This window comes from Thalia democratica, chromosome 6 (genome assembly GCF_965202585.1).
Source record: "Thalia democratica chromosome 6, ktThaDemo2.hap1.1, whole genome shotgun sequence".
NCBI lineage: Eukaryota > Metazoa > Chordata > Thaliacea > Salpida > Salpidae > Thalia > Thalia democratica.
In genome coordinates this window covers 38546719-38570452 of record NC_139170.1, presented here as the reverse complement: position 1 = coordinate 38570452, position 23734 = coordinate 38546719, and the positions used below count along the sequence as shown (strand labels likewise).

Sequence of the window (23734 nt, the reverse complement as noted above, 5' to 3'; positions counted from 1 at the left end):
TAACACGGAAAAATATATGGAAACAAATATTGATTAACAACAACACTTTTTTCGGTACACAATGTCAGCCAAGTAATAATGAAATGTTTAAAATAACAGAAGCGCTAGTAAGTACACTTGATTAATAATTGCACAAAATTTAAACATAATCTACAAAAAAAAAAATTTTAACTTTTTAAAAACGGTTAAAAGAGCAGGAATCAAAAATAAATAGAATGTTAGTACAGTTTTAATTTCAACAAATCAAACTTCTAAATGCAGTTTAAAAGTACCGAGAACACAAAAGAGGTGTATAAGTTAAGTATACGCTTAAAGTTAAAAATAAGGACGACTTATAAAAGGTAGTAAAATGTATAAGTGAATTGCATGTAATAAAACAATGTAAGTAAAAAAAAGTAACTAAAATTTAGGAATTATTCTTGACATACTTTTTCCTGTTGAAATATTCTGTTAGTCTCAAAACTGCGTACCTGAGAGAATATAATAAGTTTTATTGCTAGTTTGAAATTTTTTTTTCTACATTTATTATTTTTTATTTCTTATAGATATTAGTTTTTTTTTAATACAGACCAAGTGTTTAGATAAAAATTCTAAAATAACAATTAATTCAACTTTTTTTATTTAGCATAAAATTTAATAATACAACTTTTTCATAATGAAAACAATGCAAGTACAAATAAAACCAACCCTTTGTAGTCAAAATCTATTTGGGAGCACTTAGCTTGAACCAATGCCCATAAACCCCACATTAAATGGGGTGTCTGTTAAAATAATTATAAATTTTACACAAAAGAAAATCAAAATAGGAAAATATAAAGTTATGTATTGAAATGATCACAGAAATTTGTAATGATTAAGCGAAAACAGGCAGTAATAATTGCATTATTACAATAAAATAATGACTGACTCATAATTTTATTGTTTAAAAATATTATATATTAAGGCATTGTGTCTTTGAGTACCACTACCACAACAGTTTAATGACTGTTAAAGTTAAGAACATATATATATAGAAAATATTTGAAAAAACCTGTGAACATATTAAAACAGCCTTTGTTATGTTACAGTAAAACTCATTGAACAAGTGATGATAAAAGTGTTAGAAAGTTATCTCAGCAAATTAATCACAAATTTTAAATAGCGAACAAACGTGTTTAATTCTACTACTCTTTACACAATACTATAGCTCTTAGTAGTAAATATACTTGAAGGCCGTTTAATTTTTTTTTTATTGATTTGCATATTTAGTTTATGTCTGCAACACTTTTACAGTTATTTATTAAAGCTGCTTTTTTTCTATCTTGAATATTTTTCTTCATAAACACTTCTTGTAAATTTACTGTATAAACATTACAATTTATATCAAATCTAAACTTACCCTTATAATAACCACTAACTGTATTCAAGTATTTTGTGTTTAGTATAATTTATACAATTAACTGTAACATGCATTTGCTAATTTTGGATGTTTTAAAATAAGTTTAAACAATTACCCATACTAAAAAATGTGTATATAATAAAATACTTATAATTGAGCACAATTAATTAATGTGTCTTTGTAAAGTGACCAAACTTTATTTGAAAAACAAAACAATAAGGTATATGGCGCAAACTTAACTTTATATATAGTTGTATGCTAATTTTATACTAACCATTGAAAATTGGTTAACTTGATCATACAGCTTGGATGTTTGTGATTCTATTTCCTTATTGGTCGACTTAATGTTGTGAAATGTATTATTTTCTTGAATATAATTTCTTAACCAAGCCATCATTTGTTGTTTGTTCGGATAAAAATTGTAATCGACTTCGTCTACTCCTGTTGTAAAAAGTATTTGTTATTTATTAAATTTTTAATAAGTTTTATAAGACATTTGAAAAAAGGAACAGTGAATGTCAGGGATTCAAGATCTTTGAAAAGTTATGGAAATCAATAAATAATACAAAAAGTGCAAACTCAAATATCTTGTAAACTTTTTGAAACTTGAATTTATAATTGTTCCACTACAAAACTTTAGTAGTAACTTTAAGTTGTTTTTAATGTTTGAAAAAATACACAAATAGAATAATTTTTTACATAAAACATTGTAAAAATCTAAAAATTCTATTTATGACTAAAAATATATTTTTAGCTAAAATTTTTAAAATTAATTGTAACAGTTGATTTAGTTTTAATGTACCTATTGCTAATTATAAGTTAGTAGATTATCAAAAAAAAACTTAAACTGTTACAAATGGAGAAAAACTTATTTAACAATATTTTATTTATTTTACAGCAATAACATTGACATTTTTGTAAATTATTAAACTTATTTATTAAAACAAGTGTAAATAACTATTGAAAAAAAGGATTTTCTTGAACATCTCAATGTCTTTAAGAGAAGCCACATATACACCCTTTAGAAAACCAAACAGCAAAATTCTATACATCCACAATCAATCGAAATATCCAAAGTCCATAAGAAATGCGATCAGCCCTATGGTCCATAACCGCCTTTGCAAACTATCTGCTAATAAAAACATCTTTGATACTGCTAAAACTCTATGCAATGACGCACTATTAAAAAGCCCATTAGATGAATTCAAATGTCCCACACAACCCAGTAAGAAAAGATGTAGAAGAAGAAACATCATACACTTCCATCCCCCTTACTGCAACTCAGTCAAAACCAAAATTGGAAAACAATTCCTCCACCTATTAAAAAGCAGTTCCCTAAAGGTTCCAAGCTGCACAAGATAAACAACAAGAACACAGTCAAGATCACCTACAGTTGTTCTACACACCTAAAATCAAGTATCGAAGCACACAATAAAAAGTGCTACCCGTACCAAGCCCAACTGACAAACCCTGTATTTGCAGAAACGCCACTCAATGTCCGTTAAACGGTTAAGGCCATAGGGGAGGGGGTCCAACATTTTTTTTTTTACAAAAATTAACTTTGGCTTTTATATGAAAGCTTTAATTACAAACTACAAGCCAGTTTTAATATAAAACAAAAATATCATTTAACTTTTGAGATATTTAATTTTTTGTAAAAATTTTCCAATATAAACGTATGGACCGCAAATTTTTCGGAATCAATTTTCTCGGAATTTTTTAAATTCACTAAAAATCTATCTCCTTCTTCATTTTTCAAGCAATCTTCTTCAAATTTTCAGGAAACATTCCTAATAATAAAAGGAAAAAAACGTTACTTGAGAATTTTAATAATATAAAAAAACAAAAGTTTTATCACAAAAAATAAAAAAAAAAGTTTTTTTTTTTTTTTATATTGTTACATAAAATTTTTATAATTCCAAAGTAACGTTTTTTTTTTATTGTATAAAGATTAGACTGTGAAAGTTTGAAGAAGATTGCTTGAAAAATGTAGAAGGAGATAGATTTTAAATGAAATAGTCTTTTTTCGCTGTTTTAGTTTTCCCTTCCCATAGGGAACCTATTATGCGGCCCGACTTTGACTGGCCATATCTCAAAAAACAATTTGAATTTTTCAAAAAGAATCGCCATCGCAGAGTCTAACAGAGAAAGATCGTTGAATCAGCAAACAGAGCTCGCTGCCTTGTGCCCCCACTTCAAATCGTGCTATTTTAAATTCAATTTAACCTTATTTTATTTATTGATAGTTTTTGTTTTTTAATCGCCCTTTTAATTTAACTTACTTATTTAATTTAAAGTTGTCTTAATGGCTTTTTAGTTGTATTTAGTTAAATTTTCGTCTGAAAACTACTAACACTTATAAATATTTTTTAAAGGGTCACTTATCACCTCTAATTACCTTCCTACCTCTATATATATAAAGTGCTTTAGATTGTAGTTTTATTATTGTACATGAATAGCTGCTTACCAGTTAACCTCGGTAGTAACAATAAACGTTTGTTCTAAACGTATTATCATTTTATAATCACTCTCGTTTATTCGAGCACAATACTATTACCTAGCTAGAAACTTTTATAGTCTACTACAGTTAAAAAATGTGTTATAACTTGTGTTTTTATAACTACGCTAGATATTCTTTAGTTGATGATGAAGAGAAAAAAGAAGGTTTTAGGCGTTTTTAATGGTAGTTAGTTGTTTTGAAACTTATACTAGATATCATGGAAAATTAAATAAATTTAGGAGGCCATATTTGAAACTTACACTAAATATTCTGGAGTTAATGATGAAGAGCAAAAAAAAAGAAGGTCTTAGGCAGTTTTAATAATAGTTTTTTGAGAAATCTTTTTGGAGGGGGCCTTTTGAGAAAAAGTTTGGGAAACCATGTACTATATTCATAACAGCTTAAATATTTTGGTAGAAATTAGTTGGTATGTTCGGCTTATGAAAAACTAATAACTAAATCTTTAACTTAAATAATTTTTATTTGGTATATTTCTAGTTTATATAATTTTCTTACTGATCACATATTTTTCAATCTAAACTACCTATAGTATTTTTTCATCAGTACATACTACTTTTTTTTAATAAGTAACAACATGTTACTTTTAAACCTTTTTGTAGCATTTCTTGTACAAACATACAATTTTAATATTTTGAACTGATTTTAGCACTAAAGTTGAAAACAAGTGTATGTTAATACTGGTAGTAAGTTTCTAAAAAAAAAAATATAACTCTTACAGTACAAATACATACAAAAAAATTTGTATTTACCTGCAAATTCAGCAAAATGGTTGGCAATGTCGTAAGCTTGGTAATTGAAATTCGCATATTCGTAATCGATAAACCGGATTCTTTCTGTGTTAGTGCATACTTTCATATAAAACATTTTATACTTCAAATAAATCTTTAATTGTTAAAACTTTTATTTTTTCACTTTTATAAACTGAAAGTATAGCTTAGCTTGTTTTAATTTTAGAAGTTACACACTTATAACAGGGTTGCCACAGATCAAGCTGAGAAAAATTTGCTGACTTTTCCTGACTTTTAAATAAAATTTTCTTGACTTTTCTTAATCGAACTCTTAATTTAAACTTATTCTAAAATACTAATCTAACATTTTAAACTATATAAAGCTTAAACTAATTTTAATACAGGTTAAAACAACAGTTTTTTTTGCTGAATTCAAACATCAAACCTCGATTTCATCACTTGTATCACATTCTGTGTATGATTGATGTATTTGATAAACAGCTCATCCAGCAAAATACTTGCATTTTTATCTTATAAACACAGCTTGTCTGAAAAAAGGCAAAATTTTTTAGCATTTCCCAACATAAATGTATCTAAATAAACGAAACGACATATAAGGAACTTTTACAATTAAAACCTAAAATAAATTAAGAACTTAATCGAACACTGTTTTATTTTTTTATATGTATTAACATTTATTTTCTCCGTTTCTTTATTAACACTTCAACTTCTTCATCTAAAGAAGATATGGTTTCCTTCATCTTGTCTGCATCCTGTTTATTTTCTTGGCGATTAAAACTATTTGCCTAATTTAATTAAATCGTTCTCATCTGCTGCCCCTACACTTGTCGAAGAGAATCGTTTCTCTAAATCTAGCCACAGTTTGTGGACTTCATTTCTTTTATTTTTGTACTAAATTATTGACTTAAACCAAAAACACTTAGATTCTAAAATTATGTTAGATAAAGTTGTGTGTATATATCACAGTTTCATTATGGAAGTGCCCTTGCTACATATCATCAATACTAAAATGTTTCCAAAAACTGTTTGTTTAAGTAGGGTAGTTGTTCAAAATGTTAATAGAAAAAATTTGCAGTTTTATAAAGAATATTTATACCAGATGAAGGCATCGGAACTTAAATAATTTTGTAAATTTCTAGGAAAAATTTGCAATTTTAGTCTGACTTTAAAGGATTTTAAACTAATTTTTACCATTTGAAGGCTTTGGAAAATAAAGAATTTTGTAAAAGTAAACTGACAAAATCTGCCTTTTTTTCAAAAACCCACATTTTTTCCTGACTTTTGTCATTTTTTTAGTTTTTCCTGATTTCCTGACCTTGTGGCAACCCTGTTATAAACTATCAATAAAAAATGCTGTGTAGAACATACAAAATTATTTTTAGATTAAAAAAAAACTTTCTTTTTTGAATATAAACAAATCATAATAAAATATTTTTATATATTAATGCACACGGTACTCCAAACTTAGGTATATTAAAATTAAAAGAATAACATTAATAACATACTAACAAAAATAAAGTTGTAAAAAAGATTTAAAATGAACAAGAATATTTATTCGCTTTAAACTTTTAGATGTCAAAAACATGATTGAAGGGATGCCTAAAACTTTATTAAACCTAAAATAAACAAGGAAAAATTTCGAATTTTTTTTATTAAAAATATTAAAATAAAACAGTAATACTTGATTTGTTATAAATACTATTAATGCATATAAATGTTTTTAAAGCAAAATAATTTAATATTGTATGATACAAAATTGTTCTTTGTGGAAAAATTTTCGATGAAAATTATAATATTTTTCAAGAAAAAACAAATATCAATATTTTTGCTATATAGTCGTGAGTTTCTGTTACATAAAAAAAGTATTAAGCTTTTGTTTTTAAAAAATAAAGCTTTTAACTTAAATAGTTATGAAAGTTTTTTTTTTGTCCTGAATACAATACCAAGCTAGATTAAAACCAAAGGGCATACCAGTTACTTAATGTCTTATTCATATATATTTACACAACTGTCACTCTTATTCAAATAAATTACACTTGAAGAAGAGTTTATATACTTAATGAGCCCATTTGGTGAAACAAAAAATCTTAAAAATTTCTGGAAAAACAAATTTTGTATACCTAAAGTATGTATTTTTAAAAATCTATGCTTAAATTCAGGTTGCCAAATACTTTTTTGCAGATTTTCTCCAGCTTTTCTGAATTTCTTCCAAGTTAAAAAACATATTTTTTCTTTTTTAAATTAAATTTAGGGTAAAAAACTGTCTTAAAAAGTATAACAACATTGAAAAGATACTGTTAAGTTACTTGGAAAGAGTTTTTAAATAAATAAAATTTTTATGATACAAAAAAAATTATCTAAATGCTACAATTTTTGTATCTGATCGAAATTTCATTACTATACATTTAAAACCAGCTTAAAATTCTAGGTCTTTCCAGGTTTTTTAGTGATTTTTATTTCATATTCTTCATTTTTATTTGTTTCTTTAACTCCAGTTTTTTCAGGTTTCTTTTTTACCTAAAATGTGAAATTCCAGGTTTTTCCAGGACTCTAGGTTTTAACAACCCTTTTTTATTATATATTCAATTATATTCTATTTTAAACTAAAACTGAAAAAAGCAAAGACCAATTTCATATACATCAACAAATACAAGCAACCAACGTTCACTGGAGTTGTGGACGATGTTGTGCACTAGGAGGTCGTTGTGGCAGAATACGACCGGGTAGTCGTGTTTCGATACCATCTCTTCCATCTCGGTCACTTCACACGCCAACTCGTCCAAACTGCAGAATATCCCGCTGTGTGAAATTAAAACTAATAAATACTCCGCTGGAATAAAATATCCCGCTAAAGTATAAAAACAAATAATTCCCCTTTAGAATATTAAAGGAAATAAATATGGTAAATAGAACATGGATGGTAAATATTATAAATAAACATTCAAAAACAAGTACTACAAACAAAAAACTACAAATAGCCAAATGCTGAAACACAACAGAATTATTATTACAAGCAATTCAATTTTTTTATTTCAATATAAGTTTATTAATATTGGGTATAAAATCAAAATAAAACTTTTATGCAATTTACTTTTTGCAAGGAATTTTATTTTTAGTATATTTAAAACAGTTTATATAAAAGTTAAATCGATATAGAAATCTAAACCCGCTGTAATGTAATGTAGAATATTTTGAAATAAATTATTATAAGTAGTTACCATAATCAGAGTTGCCACTCGTTTTTTCCAATTTTTTTCCAGGTTTTCCAAATTTCTTCCAGGTTTTTAAAAGTAAACATTTTTAGCTCTACTTAAAGTTTAAAGTTAAGTTTAAGATATGAAACTCTGTTAAAGAGTACAAAAACATTGAAAAGATACTGTAAAGCTATATTAAATATGTTTTTTTAATTAAACCTTTTTTGATGATGACAAAATTTTTTTATTTATTTGATAGATTTTTTGAGTCAAACCGAAATATTACTACTGAACATGTGAAGTTTGTTAAAATTCCAGGTTTTTCCTTTTTTTTTAGTGATTTTTGTTCAAAATTTCAGGGTTTTCCAGGTAAAGTGGCAACTCTGCATAATACAACAAAGTTGACACCTTAAGTGGTAGAAAACTTACTAATATTAGATAATTTTTAACCATTGTTTGTCAAAGTTGCAAATATTATCACTTTTAAACACTGTGTGAACTTTTTTTTGTTGAAAATTTTATTTCCAGTATATTTAAAACAAATCATATATAAAGCAAAATGAAAAAGATACCCCTACAACTATCTGAAATTGCAGAATATTGCGCTAGAATATAAAAACAACTAAATATTATTCCTCTGGTTAATGTGTTAAATGTTTTAAAACAAAAAAAAAAGATGAAAAAAAAACTGTAAGTACTGGTAATTTAAAAAATAATTAAACTATAAACAGTAGAAACTTACTAGATATAAATTGTTTTTAATCGAAGTTTATCAAAAATGTATCTAAAGTCTAATTAAAAACACTTATTTAATTTGATTATTGAACGCAACCTTTTTATAAAAAAATACAAAAAAATATTTGAAAAATTAGTTCATATACATAATTTATATTAGAAATTATGAAATAATTAAATACAAACAAGTTATCGTATAAAAAACACAACCAAATATTTTTTCATTTAAGGAAAAACATAACTATAAAAACTTAATAATGTTAGGTAAACAAAATTAAGTTTCTTTATATTATTAATAATAAAGCGATACTAAAGGTTAATTATTAAATGAGCCAAAAAGAACAGAAAACATCCTAAGGTATCTTAAAGCAAGGTGACAAAATATAAACTAAATATTTAAAAAACTATTGTGAAATAATCATAGAAAATAAACGCGGTTAAAAATATAATTTTAAACTAGTTTATCAGCTAAATATGTATCATGTACGAAAAAGTATGAATCATTGGCCTCATAACGCAAAGTTACTTATTTGATAATATCTAACCGATTCTCGAACTAAAAATTATTATTAACTTTATACTCATTTTGCGTGTTTTTGTTTGAAAAAATTATCAATATTTTGTTAGGAACAAAATAAAATATGAAACATAATATTTAAATAATATAAAACATAAAAATGTTTGGATAACAACTATTGGAAAGTAAAATTAATCAGTAAAAAAAATTGTTAAACTAAGCTTTAAAATAAAACCAAACAAACGATTCTTTTTCTGAAGAGGCAAGTTTCAGAAATTTTCTGAAAACATCAACAAAAACAGGTTTTGAATTTTCATGGTTGGGAATTGCATGCATTTTTACCATCTCTCTCGCAACTAATCTGTGAAATAATACTTGTTTAACATTGTTAAATAAAACTTTAGAGAGTGTTTAGATGTTATGTATACAAAAAATTTATGGCATTTTTTACAAACATTAATAATGGTTTCAAATAAACTTTTAAGTATTAAATATAAATCAGCTTTTACATACTATAAAAATGTTAACTCATACATTGATTAAAGTCATTTTTGTAATAAGTTTATAATACAAATGTATGAACCTTTCTTTTACTGTTAATTTTTTCACAAGTTTATAAAATCATTAAAAATTTATCTTTTTCTTACGTTTTTAAGCAACTGACCTTAAATCATCGGTTTTTTTTTCTGCAATGTAAGAAAAAATTGCAATCATTAAAAAAAGCACTTTGTGACTTAAAGAAGTAAAACAATGTTTTTTTATGAATACACATCTTTCTAAAAACTACAAAGATTCCTAAAATATGATTATTTTTCATAAAACTTAGCCAGTTTAAATTGGTAATTTATATATTTAATTCTAAAATTTAATTTTTAACACAGTAACTTTTATAAAATAACTTGCTTCATTCACAACTTTTTTTTAATAATACAATAATCTAATCTTTATTTCACAGACCTTGTCACTTGTGGATCGCACACGGACTTGGTGGTCAATGTGGCGCCGGGCACGAACTCGTAACACAGTCCGTTCTTGAATATGCAGTACAGCTGGGGTGCGCAGTCGTACTTGCTCAATAAGGAGAAACTCTCTACCTGTATACATAAACTTGATAACAACTTGTGATAAGGAGAAACTTTTCACCTGTGGTTGAACACAGCTTTGTTCTAAGTAATTTGAAATAAAGTCATTTGTATAGTAATTAAAAATTTAATTTACTTTATTCAACATAAGATGCCGTTATTTTCTGTAGAAATATATTCCAAATTCCTTGGTATTAAGAAAGTTATAAGCATAAAAACTTAAACTATTAAAGAACTAATAAATTAAACTTTTTTAAGTGTCTTAATTTTACTTAAGAAGTAAAAAAGAAAATAAATATTTAATATTATATAAGTCCAAAACTACTACAACTTTAAACTTCGGGGTAAAAAGTAATTTAATCAATACTAAATACTTTTTTAAAGATAATGTTTTTTTTTATGCTTAACAAACTATTTTTTCAACAGAAGTTAAGTTTCTTTAAAAACTGGTGTTTTAAATCAAAAAAAAACATTCCATACTAGAGCACAATTTAGTTGAAACAAAACAAAGTAATTAAAAAAACATTCTTTATTACTACACCCACATTTTGTGATACATATTTTATAAAATAATTGAAAATTGAACAACTTTGTTTGGACATATACTATTTTTACTATACAAACAATAAATCAAATTATTTTAACACTTAATATTTTAGCCAAAATTAAAAAATTAAAAACAAAATTTTGTAATAAAAATAAGATCTTTGTTTAAAATGAGTGCTAGATTTGACTTCTTCGAAAATAAATAAATTTAAGTTTATGGAAGTATTTAAACTGTACTCAAAGCTATAATTTTTTTTTTATTTTAAGCTGAACTTAGTTTTTTTATTAGATACTTATTAAATAAACTTCTTATTTGATGAGTTAAAAATTGAAAAATTTGCAGTTAATTAAGAATATTTTAAATTTGAAGAAAAAAAGTTACAGACTATCTTAATTTTACACTTTTCTAATGATAAAGTAAGGGTTAAAAAATTGTGAGCTTTGATAGCTATTTATTTGTACACTTCATTTGAACAGAAATTACTTAGCCGGATACGTAAAGGACAAAAACCATCATTAACTATGGATAAATATCATTTTTTAATGAATTGAGGTACCTTGAATAAAAACTGTCTAAAAGGTAACATAATCTTTAACAAAAGTAAAAAATCAAGAATCTGAAAAAAAATAATAATAATGTTTAGGGATATTTAAGGGCTTAGGGGAAGGAGTCCAACATTTTTTATACAAAAACTAACATTAGATTGCAGAGTTGTAATGTAGTGTACAACCTAAGTGTAGTGTACAACTAAAACTCATAATTAAATTATACCTCAACTGTACTATCAATAATATTAAAAAACACCTAGGGCTACTCTATAAAAAAAACTAGGCATGGCATGAATGAGCACATTTCATATTAAAGAACAATTGCAAACACTAACATATACTCATTATATATAAAACACCACACTTCAGAAAATACTTTAAACGTGGTCAAAACTTTACACAAGAATTAAATCTAGCAAGAACATATTTTAAGTATATACAAATAATATAATATTCAAGTACTTTGAATTTCAATTTAAAAAATGTGCTTATAAAAAATAATGTTGTTTAAAAAAGAACTTTACTATAAACAACACAAAATACAAACGTCTACATGTTAGCAGCAGCAAGATTGTCTAGAATGCCTGTCACTGCACTCAGTATTCAACTGAATGGAACATCAGTGTACTGGTATTCCATTAAAAGATCTTATTTGAAAGCTGTTATTCTTTGCTATAAGATACTTTTACAGCATAAAAAAATTATTATTAAATTTTGAGATATCTTCAGTTGTGTATAAAGTCTACAACACAAACGTATGGAGAAAAAAAATTTCATTGCCAATTTTCATGCAACTTTAAAAAATTAACTAAAAATGTATCTTCTCCTTCAGTTTTTGATAAACTAACCTCAATTATTTTAGAAATGTTCCTTGCATTAATAGAAAAAACTCTATTTTAAAAATTTATAAAAAATAAATCAAAATTTTTATCTCTTAAATATTTTTTTTTGTTATTTATATTTTTTTAATAAACAAAACATTTTTACTCAAAATATAAAAATCCTAGAAAAGAAGTGTTTATTATCAATTAATAGCAAACAGAGAAAGTTTCAGAAATATTTCTTATGAACTGCAGGAAAAGATAGATTTTTAATGATTTTTTGTTTGCATTTTTTACTTTGGTCCTTCCATAAGGATCCTATTGAGCTTTCCTACTTTGCACTCTCATATCTCAAAAAGAATTTTGAATTTTACTAAATGGTAAAAAGCAACTGCTAGCTTACCTAAATTTCTTTGAAAATGAGAACAACATATAAAAAAGGTGTCTTTCCCCCCATATGCTTTTTGTAGCCTATTCACATAAAATTTATCTATTTAAGAACTTGTACTTAGTAAAAAAGTTTATTTTAAGTAATTAATAAAAAAAACTTATGTACAAAACGCTAGGTTTAACTTTATAAAATTAGAAGAACAAATTGACAACATTTATCTAATGATCTTGAAGAAAATTAAGTTAGACTAAAATAATCTTTATAGTTTGTTTAGAAGAAGGATTGGTTTGCAAAATTTTATTACAGACCATATTTACCAGAAGAATCTTTTTCAGGCATATTTTTTAATGAAAAAGTACATAAAATTAAAGAAAAATTCTATAAACAAAAACATAACAAAATAGTTGCTTTATAAGCACTACTGTGTAGGGAAAATCTAATTAAGAGTTGACTTTAGTATTATTTAATAAAAAATCTCAAATCTTTTTTACAAACTTTAATATTTAATCTTAAAAATATAATGTGAAACAGAGTTTTCCGCAATAGCACCAGATTTTACCCATATGCTGTTAATGTTTACCCCTTGTATAAAGCATAACCAAACATCTTAACAACTTTTTTAGTATTTTATAAAACTAAGTTATAAGAATCAACCATAAAATTCTATAATAAAAATTTAATTTACGAAAAGTCTTTTTAAAGCTAAGAAATACCTTTATCTTTAGAAATGTTTTGAAAAATAAATGAGCCAAAAATTTTGATAACAGGTAAATATGGAAACTAACATTCTTTTTATCAATCTGTTTCCACTTAGAGTAAACTTAAAATAGTAAACTAATTATAAATGGCTTTGAATCAATAAAAACTTTAAAAAGCAACCATGCCATACTTACATTAGAATAAAGCAACTATAAAAAAGTACGCACACTTTTTTTGGTATCAATATTTAAAAAGCTTTAGCATACGGAAAATGTAAGGTGAAACAATGGAAACTAAATAAAAACAACCTCAGCTTTTCTGTCGAGAAACTCTTCAGTGCCACTGCCGTTGACCCTGACCAAAACTGTTTCGTTTTTGTTTTCTTTCAAACTGAACCCGAGCATTTTGTTGGTGATTCCTGAATCGAATACCTGTTGTTCAACAAGCATTTAATTTTAATTCTTTATAAAAAATTCCATTTCGAATAAAATAAGATTAGTGTTCTTCAAATTTTTTTTAAGTTCAGTTCATAGAAAATTTAAAGGTAAGCAAGTTTATTTATATAAAAAGAAATTTTTTCTTCATTTATTTTATCATTTCTTGATTGATATTTGTTAAACTTATTAACAACTAAAACTTTTACTTTAAAAATCAATGTATTTATTCTTTCAAAAATTTATTTTACAAACTAAGTTTCGGTCAAAGACCTCTTCAGTGCTTAAATAAATCTAAAAAAAGATATGTGACAGTCATGGAAAATAGCAATTGAACAATTAAATTAAGATAAAAACAAAATATTACTGAAAAATTTTTACTTAAGAAACTAAACAAATCAAATTTTAATATTAAGACTGAGTTTTTGTAGAAGTTAAAATTTTTAGCTAAGTTTTAAAATCAATATAACAACAATACTAACAATAATCAAAGCTGCATGTAGCTTTCTTTTATCTTCTAAATAATTTACAGACTAAATATTGCTTAAGTAAAAGTGTAATTAATGAAATGAGCTTAAAATTTAATTGAAATTGGTGTGGCTTATTTTAATTGTGACGTAATTATTGAAAATTTGAACAATTTTGTGCTTTTAATCGTTATTAAAATTTAAATTTCCGTTCATATGTTTTGTATGAAAGCTTACAGTTAAAACAAATTTTTACCTTAAAACAAAACAAGTTAAATTATGGTACTAAGTTTGAATTTTTGGCAAAGTTTAAATTCTAGTTAAATTTAAAAATCAAAGAACAACACAAATAAATAAGAATAAGGTTAATAATAATAAGTAGGCTTAAGTTAAGATGCATTTTAATCAAGCTGAATTTTAATTTTGACTTGAATATTGTAAATTTAAGTAGTTTTGTGCTAATAATAGTTACCAAAATTTTAAAATTTTGCTTGAATAATTTAGAAAAAAAAAAAAAAAAAAAATTAACTTTAAGAAAATTATATTTACAAAAATTAAAAATTAAAAGCATGCATAAAACCTGTATTACGATTAATTTAAGTTTTGAAGTGGAGTTTTCGGAAGTGCGGGCAGGAATAAAAGAGTTCGTACCGTTTGTTTAGATTATCCCTTCTGTCTGCTTTAGCGATCGCGACCTTTTCTAATATGCAAGTACTGCAAATGCTTTGTGGGTTTTTTGCTTTGCCAATGTGGTGGATAATTTCCCAATCTATTTTGTATTCGATGTTCTTGTTTTTAAGCTTCCATATATACTTCGATAATTCTGTTCCGTTCTCTTTATAGTTTTTAAAGTCATTAATATGGTTGTACCATCTTTTTTTAAAAGTTCCACCCGTTGAGCCTAAATAGTTTTTTGTTTCGTTTTCCGATTTGATTGTCGCTTTATATATCACATTTTCAACTAAGCATTTATTCTTAAGGGGACATTTGTTTTTTGTTCGGCAGTTGCAAAGTGTTTCGTTTGGATCATCGTTTCTTGTTTTTAAGTATTTTCGATTGTGTTTTTGGATTAGTTATTTAGGCTCAACGGGTGGAACTTTTAAAAAAAGATGGTACAACCATATTAATGACTTTAAAAACTATAAAGAGAACGGAACAGAATTATCGAAGTATATATGGAAGCTTAAAAACAAGAACATCGAATACAAAATAGATTGGGAAATTATCCACCACATTGGCAAAGCAAAAAACCCACAAAGCATTTGCAGTACTTGCATATTAGAAAAGGTCGCGATCGCTAAAGCAGACAGAAGGGATAATCTAAACAAACGGTACGAACTCTTTTATTCCTGCCCGCACTTCCGAAAACTCCACTTCAAAACTTAAATTAATCGTAATACAGGTTTTATGCATGCTTTTAATTTTTAATTTTTGTAACTATAATTTTCTTAAAGTTAATTTTTTTTTTTTTTCTAAATTATTCAAGCAAAATTTTAAAATTTTGGTAACTATTATTAGCACAAAACTACTTAAATTTACAATATTCAAGTCAAAATTAAAATTCAGCTTGATTAAAATGCATCTTAACTTAAGCCTACTTATTATTATTAACCTTATTCTTATTTATTTGTGTTGTTCTTTGATTTTTAAATTTAACTAGAATTTAAACTTTGCCAAAAATTCAAACTTAGTACCATAATTTAACTTGTTTTGTTTTAAGGTAAAAATTTGTTTTAACTGTAAGCTTTCATATAAAACATATGAACGGAAATTTAAATTTTAATAACGATTAAAAGCACAAAATTGTTCAAATTTTCAATAATTACGTCACAATTAAAATAAGCCACACCAATTTCAATTAAATTTTAAGCTCATTTCATTAATTACACTTTTACTTAAGCAATATTTAGTCTGTAAATTATTTAGAAGATAAAAGAAAGCTACATGCAGCTTTGATTATTGTTAGTATTGTTGTTATATTGATTTTAAAACTTAGCTAAAAATTTTAACTTCTACAAAAACTCAGTCTTAATATTAAAATTTGATTTGTTTAGTTTCTTAAGTAAAAATTTTTCAGTAATATTTTGTTTTTATCTTAATTTAATTGTTCAATTGCTATTTTCCATGACTGTCACATATCTTTTTTTAGATTTATTTAAGCACTGAAGAGGTCTTTGACCGAAACTTAGTTTGTAAAATAAATTTTTGAAAGAATAAATATATTACTTCTCCTCCAGCAGTTGAGATCTCTCTATTTGTTTTCTTGAAACCAAAACATATTATATTTAAAAATCAATGTTTAAACATTTTATGTCTATGTATATTCTACTTTTAATGTTTGCTAACAAATAAAATTTTAGTGATAAATATTTATTTTTATTTAAACTATTTATTTTTGAAACATAACAAACTTATAAAATACACTAAATAAAGAAAAGTTTTAGTAGTGTAAAAAAAGATAGTATTACATACATTTCTATTAAGTTATTAATAAGTTTATTTATCACTATTCTGTTTTTTAATATTTTGTTAATATCTTAAATTCTTTAAGATTACATTTTTCTTAATAATATAAGGTTTTTTACTTTAATGTATCACTCTTACTATAAAGAAATTTTACTTCAGTAAACTCTTTTAGTTCAGGGTTGCCACTCGTTTTTTCAAAAATTTTTCCAGGTTTTCCAAATTTCTTCCAGGTTTTCAAAAGTAAACATTTTTGGGTCTATTTTTAGTTTTAAGTTAATTTTTATAAAAGAAACTGTGTTAAATAGTACAAAAACATTTAGAGGTGCTGTAAAGTTACTTTAATGTGTTTTTTAACAAAAAATTTTTTTGATGATGACAAAAAAATCTTGTTTATATGATAGATTTTTTGTGTCAAATTGAAATTTTAGTACTGAATATGTTAAAATTATTAAAAATTCCAGGTATTTTGATCAAAATTCCAAGTTTTTCCAGGTTATTTTTGCCTAAATTGTCGAATTCCAGGTTTTTCAAGGTTTTTCCAGGTTTCCAGGTAAAGTGGCAACCCTGTTAGTTTGAAAAATGTTAAACAAAACTACTCTTTTTTACATTCTAGCAAAATTAATTTTCTTAAACTTTTTATTTATGTTAATTATTTTTATTTGATAAGTTAGACAAACATCTTAGTTAAAATTTTAAATTATAGCTTTATAAAATATAGTTCAAGTTTATTTTAAAACATATTTTAACTAATTTATTCCTATTGTCCTAACTCAAATTTTAATAGTTAAATTACACTACGGTAACATTTGTTTTTCATTATTTTAAAGCTTCATTTCATTAAACCTTCATAAATATTACTTTAATTTATCTTATATTGGAAACTAAAAAGTAATTAAAAGACTTTACTTTAAACTCAGTTTTGTCAAATTTTTTAATTAACTTTAACAAAATAAATCTAAATATAATCACAAATGGTGTACTCAAAGTTTTAAATACAAATTGATTTTTTATATTGGTTAACCCTGCTTATATGATAGTTTTATTATAACATTAATACACAAACATTATTTTTTTATCATATTCATAAAAGTATACAAGCTATAGGACAAGCAAAACTTTAAAAAATTGCAACTAGAACAAGCACATTCAAAATAATTAGAATATACAAAAAATTTTACCTTACAAGCAATTTCATCTTTTTTCCAATCAGGTTTTACCAAGTTTATAATATGGTAAGATTCTTCAATTGCATTTTCCAAACTAATACATATATCAAGCCTTTCTAACATTACAATTTTATAAAATAGCTCTTTTGCATCCAATCTAAAAAGTGTATAAACTTTTTAAAATTTATATTCCGATTAAATTCTTATTTAGTTTAATTCATAAATGGTAGTATGTGTTCTGCTGTTTTATGAAGTGTATCTTTTTTAATAGCTAAAGAATAAGAAAAAACTTCTTTAAATTAATAATTTCAGTTTTTTGTTTATACAATCAAGTTGTATACAGATTTTATAGTAACAGTGTATACGTAGATACAGTACATACTAGAAATACTATACTACTAAGGGCTAAAGTAAACTTTAATATTTAGAGTTTATAGAGATTATGAAGCTAAACACAGGGTTGCCACTCAAAAGAATAGTTTTAGTAATAATAACTAATCAAGCTTTTATTGTTATTCAAAACACTCAAGTTTTACAATCATCAATAAAATAATGAGGTATTTACCAAGTTAATCATTGATATTTCAAAACAGCTTTAAAAAGGTTTCTTGTCAAACTGCTTAAGTATTGATAACAAAGTTTTCTAAACTAAACTGTTTATATTTGACAGCTTTTTATAAAACAATTTTCTGCATTAACAATACTACTTTTGAAATTTTTTATAAAAAATTTAAAGATATGGCTATTTTTTATTTAAAATTTAATTTCAATATAACTGTTATAAATCAAATAAGCTTGAAACAAACCTTTACATATAACAGTAAAAGTCAGAAAGTAAAGTGTAGCTTTTATTGGGTTATTATGTCAATTGTTATTTTTTATCTAACTTTAACTACAAAACTAGTATAACAGCATAAATTACTTGAATTAAAACTAAACGCAGTAACTTTTAAAAAGTTTTAGAGTATTCAATTTTTATTAAATATTCCTGTCCTGGACAAGACGTTAAAAGGTATTTAAGGTGAGCAACTTGATAACCAAAAGATTTTTTTTGTGCACTAGGTCCTAGGACTAAACATTTTAAGCATGTTTTTTGTTGTTCAATGAAGTATATTTATTAAAAACAGAAAAATACAGTAGATTGACAATACACTTTTTTTGTAAGATAGGTAGAGTCCAGTTTTTGATAAGAACCTTATTTTAAAAAATTATTACACATACGGCTATAAAAACTTTTATTTGCTATGAAAGTATACTATTTAAGGCTTTTAAAATATTTTTTTGTTTTTAGTTAACCCATACAAAATATACCAACCAAACCACAAAAAAGTGTTTTTTTGGATAAAAAAATCTAATTATTTTTGTAAGTGATATTGATGGAAAAATTTTGATTAAGAATTGTTTTAAATAAGGTCTTTAATATTAAATATAGTGACTTTTGGATCATATGTTGAGTAAATTTTCAGAAAATAAGACCTTTAGCTGAACCAAATATTTGTTGTGACTTGATAACTACTAAATGGATTTATGCAAAATAGATAACTGATCTATTAAAAGTTTGAAAACTACAATTTTTCTTAATTATATGTGCAATAAGATTGCCATAATAGCGTTCTATATCAGAACTGAACTTTAACTGATCTCCAAAAGAAGTCTACACTAATATTACTGGAAGAAGAAATATAAGGAGAAAAATAATAATGCTCACAAATGTAATGGATATCAAACTTTACATCAATCCTTTTGTTTGTAGTGAAAATATCCAAGTAATTGTGTTTATTCAACCTCTAAAAGAAAAGCTTGTCAAATTACAAGAGATTGTGATAAGTTGTTTTTGGTGACTAGTTATTGTTTAATTTTGAAATGATACAATGAGAATGAGTCGGGTAGGTTTGACAAATCAAATATTGTCTGGGTGTGCATTCATTAGCAAGTTAAAAAAAGTACATACAGCTGTGTGTTAAAAAAGGCACCAGTTTTTTGTGCAGTAAAAAATTGGAGCAAAGCTTCCTTCATGAACTTAGTTTGTTGAATAATTTTATTTAGCAGTTAACAAAGGCTTGGTCAAACCAATTTGATCATCAGACTACAAGCTTCGGTTGACTGAGACCGGTTTTGTCCTCATAAGGACTTATCAGCCTGTCACAACCAAAAAGCTTGCAGTCCTCAATCTACAAACGGTTTATCATGCTTTCACATGAAGCAACTATTTGCTGGCAATGATTGATGACTTCAGTACTGTATTTTGACGTGCAACGTTTAAACATTATCCAGGCAAGACATCTGGTAAGCTTGTATGAAGTACAATCAACAAAACAACAAAAACATCAGCGACTGCTCTGCAGACTTTCCCCGATGTTTTTGTTGATTTAGCAGTTATTTATTTTTATTGATCTAAATAAAAAAATTACTTGAACAATTACATTATATTCATAAGCTTCTTAACTGTATTTTAAATCATTTTATGCTTACCCTTTTTATTTAATATAAAGAACTTGTTTACATAGGTTACACCTATTCATAATTCTCTTAAATTTGAATTCTGTTTAGTTTATATATGTTTCAAAAATGGTTTTTGGTATTGCAACATTCAACTTAATGAGTATTCTAAGCAGTCATCAGCAGAGTACTCTTTAAGTCAAAAAAAAACTGTCCCAAGTGACCAAAAACTGTACTGATTGACTTTAAACTGTCCTAGGTCATCCTGAATTTTTTTTTTGAATTTCTAAAAGAGTTTTTGTTTCATACTTATTAACATTAAGTTATCCAAAAAATTTGGTTATAAAATAACCAATTTTGAAACTAAATCATCTAAGTCTCATTCAAAAGCTAGAACATAGGTTTGCAAACTGCAGCCAGGGGGCCGCATTAAATTTTTTGTTCATTTAGTTTAATATATTAATATTTCCTAAAAACAAAAACTAAGTTTTAGTGTAATCTTTAAATGATAATCTATTGCCTAATTTTTTTTTGTTTTAAAAGAGTGTTGCACTGCTTACATAAAAAGTCTGCAACTGAAAGAGGTTGGTTGACAATCTGAACCTTTGAAAGTTTAGTCACTAACTTCCCTCAGTGACAGCAGTTTTAATCAATGGATTGATGTGTAGAAAGCCTTTCTTTTATCAAGCTACAAACCATTTGCTCCAAAAATACTGTTTTGTGCTAAACTTATAAAAATAAAAATTTCAATTTAATGGTTTCAGGGTTGCCAAATAGTTTTGGTATATTTTCTCCAGGTTTTCATAGTTTTTTCCAAGTAATTAAAAATACAAGTTATAAGGTTTATTTTAAGTTAAAAATTTAGTCTAAGGTAAAAAACTATATTAAAAAGTACAACAAAATTAAAAAGATATCTTATAGCTTCTTTAAATGTGCATTTATTCTAATAAAAAAATTATTGATGATGACAATTAATTTTAATCTTTACAATAGATTTTTGTGTCAAATAAAAATTTTACTAATTATAAACACAAAAATTGTTTAAAATTCCTGTATTTTTTGTGATTTTGTTCAAAATTCTAGATTTTTTTAGCCTTAATTGTCCAATTCCAGGTTTTTTAGTAATTTTGTTCAAAATTATAGATTTGTTTAGCCTTAATTGTCCAACTCCAAGTTTTTCCAGGATTTCAAGTTTTTTGGCAACCTGGTGGTTTATAAACTTCTGAACAATTTAACCAAGTAACGAAGGGTATTCAAATAGCAACTTTGTAGTAATTGACCATAGAAACCATTGTCTATTATGGGCACTTAACAGTTCCCTCGGAGGGAATCCCTCCTGTACATGTAAAAAGAGTAACAAGAAAAATGTGAATGCACATGATCTTAAAAATTAAAATTTAAGGAGAGAAGACGGTGTGGTTCCCATAGTAGACTATGGTTTCCATAGTCAATATTGGCAAAAATAGGTATAAAAAAGAGTGCACACCAATTTTTTCTTTTAAAAAATAATGTTTTGAGTTAATTTAAATAATAATACTTAAAAAAAAATATCAATTAGTAATAATATTGATTTTTCATTGATCTTAAGTTCCTTTTTTGTTGTTTTAATTAAAACTGCTCAAAAAATGTTATAAAATGTATGGTGTGAGGCTCAATAACCAAAATGTCTTTCTCCACACCAACCCATTGACCATAGTTGTGAGGATTTACATTTTTCTTTCCTCCCTTGTACTTTGATTTTTAAATCATTCAAGTTCATATTTTTCTTGTTGCCCATTCTAATAGAACAACTACAAAAAGTTAATCAAACAACTTAACAATAAACAGAAAGCAAGAAATTGTAAGATTTACTATATTGAAATTCCAGAGAGCTCAAGGTAGAGTTATCTTTGTTTTTTATTTCCTTTGACAATTAATTTATTTATCAAACTTAGTTAATGTAAATTAGTTGTTAAAACATTGTAATTAACTTAAAATTTATAAACTTATTCTTTCGTTTTTATATTTAAGTTTTACTACTAAAAAAAAATTTATAAATGAAAATAAATATATTTAATAGACTGCACCAGAGAGTATATGCAAGTTAGAAATTGATATTCTCTCAAGTTTAAATGAGTTTATATTCGAAATCAATAAAATAACTCAAATTGTTAGTCATATTAGGGGATTTTACAAAAATTTAAAACTCAACCTTGCGACTGGCTCTACTTTAAGTTAAACCTTAAAGTTTTTTTGTTTACTGAAAATATGTAATGTATAAAAACGTTTTGTAATTATGAAATAAGCATATACTTATATTTCTGCCCTTTGTGTTTTCTTAAAAATACTAACTAAATAAACTTACAGTCATTTGTAAATTTCAACTCAAACCTAAAAATATGTTCTATATATTCTTCGACAAACGGGTATACACTTTTCTTGGCTAGTATTTTTTCTGCATTAAGTTGAAGGCAAGACAGCTTTGTTGCTAATCATTTTGGTTTAAATGTTAATAATGAACAAAACACAGCAATATAAATTAAATAATCTGTAAAATATTTTTCTACGCCACGCTGAACTTTAAAACTTATATTTTTTGTGTCTATAGAAGAAGAGTAAGGGATCAGCATAAAGTTTTTATGATCTAAATTCCAATTAAATATAAAAACTTATGAGTGTGTTTCATATTTTCGATTTTCTTTTTTTTTTTTTTTCCGAACTAGGTTTTACACAGTATCTATGGACTATGGAGTATGACTAAAGAGTAAAGGTTTTTATGTACACCGGGATTCCTGAAAAAGACCTTAAAAGTTTTTGTTTATGTTTTATGAAAAAAATTTGCATAAACAAGTTTCCTCATAACTGCTAAAGGAAAACTTCGCAGGTCACTTCACAAACGTTTTTGCAAGATGCAGATTCAAGACTCGTTTGTGACGTCATAGTCATAATTTGTGACGTAATAGAATGCAGGCTTTTGGTTTTAGCTTCACGTCATTGAAAATCGTTACGTGATCGTGGAAATAAAAATTTGCGTCGATCGGGGCGTTAGAAGCCGTAATATTAATATGATTGTTATATAATAGCTGAGGTTTTTTAAGTTTTTATATAAAATTTTTGAGTTTTGGTTTGATCATGCTAACTTTTAACTCGTAGTGAAATAGTAAGTAGTAAAGAAAACAAATTTATCTCTGAAATATTTTAAATATCAATGCATTATGTTAATATACCTAGAAAGATTTAAAATTTATGCTTTAACTATAACGTATATATATATATATATATATATATAACTGTTACTTAATTCAATTTTTGATTGATAATGACTGAAGGTTTTCTTAACTTTTTTTTTAGTCATTACAACGTGTAACAGAACTAAAGTTACGTTTATTAAACCGTTACTTTAATAAATTATCATTCTGAAACTTTTTAAAGTTATAGGATAACTTAGAAATACTTTCAAAATAAGTTATTTTTATAAGTTAAATATGTTTGTAAAGGTACTGGTATTTATTTTCTTAAGTCTAATATACTATTTTACTATATAGCCTTGTGGCTAGTTTATTTGTGTCTATATTAACTAATAAATTAAAGCTAAACACAC

General features: G+C 25.3%; 1 protein-coding gene across 1 annotated transcript; it reads right to left on the bottom strand.

Moving 5' to 3' along the window:
• On the bottom strand, positions 1–17866 carry LOC145838118 (ethanolamine kinase 1-like). The gene is made up of 9 exons (XM_082945663.1): positions 17728–17866; positions 13491–13613; positions 10052–10188; positions 9339–9455; positions 7311–7447; positions 4649–4732; positions 1653–1819; positions 688–761; positions 1–470 (listed from the first exon to the last, which is right to left on the bottom strand). The coding sequence occupies exons 1-9, from the start codon at positions 17836–17838 to the stop codon at positions 407–409; spliced, it is 1014 nt and encodes a 337-aa protein (XP_082801789.1). The 5' UTR covers positions 17839–17866; the 3' UTR covers positions 1–406.
• Between the last annotated feature and the right edge of the window lie 5868 nt (positions 17867–23734).

Coding starts and splice junctions, on each gene's coding strand:
- LOC145838118 (XM_082945663.1), bottom strand. CDS start 17,838: ATGTTAGAAAGGCTTGATATATGTATTAGTTTGGAAAATGCAATTGAA. Junction 10,189..13,490: donor TTCTCGACAGAAAAGCTGAG/GTTGTTTTTATT, acceptor TTATGTATACAG/GTAGAGAGTTTCTCCTTATT. Junction 4,733..7,310: donor CGTCCACAACTCCAGTGAAC/GTTGGTTGCTTG, acceptor GCACTAACACAG/AAAGAATCCGGTTTATCGAT.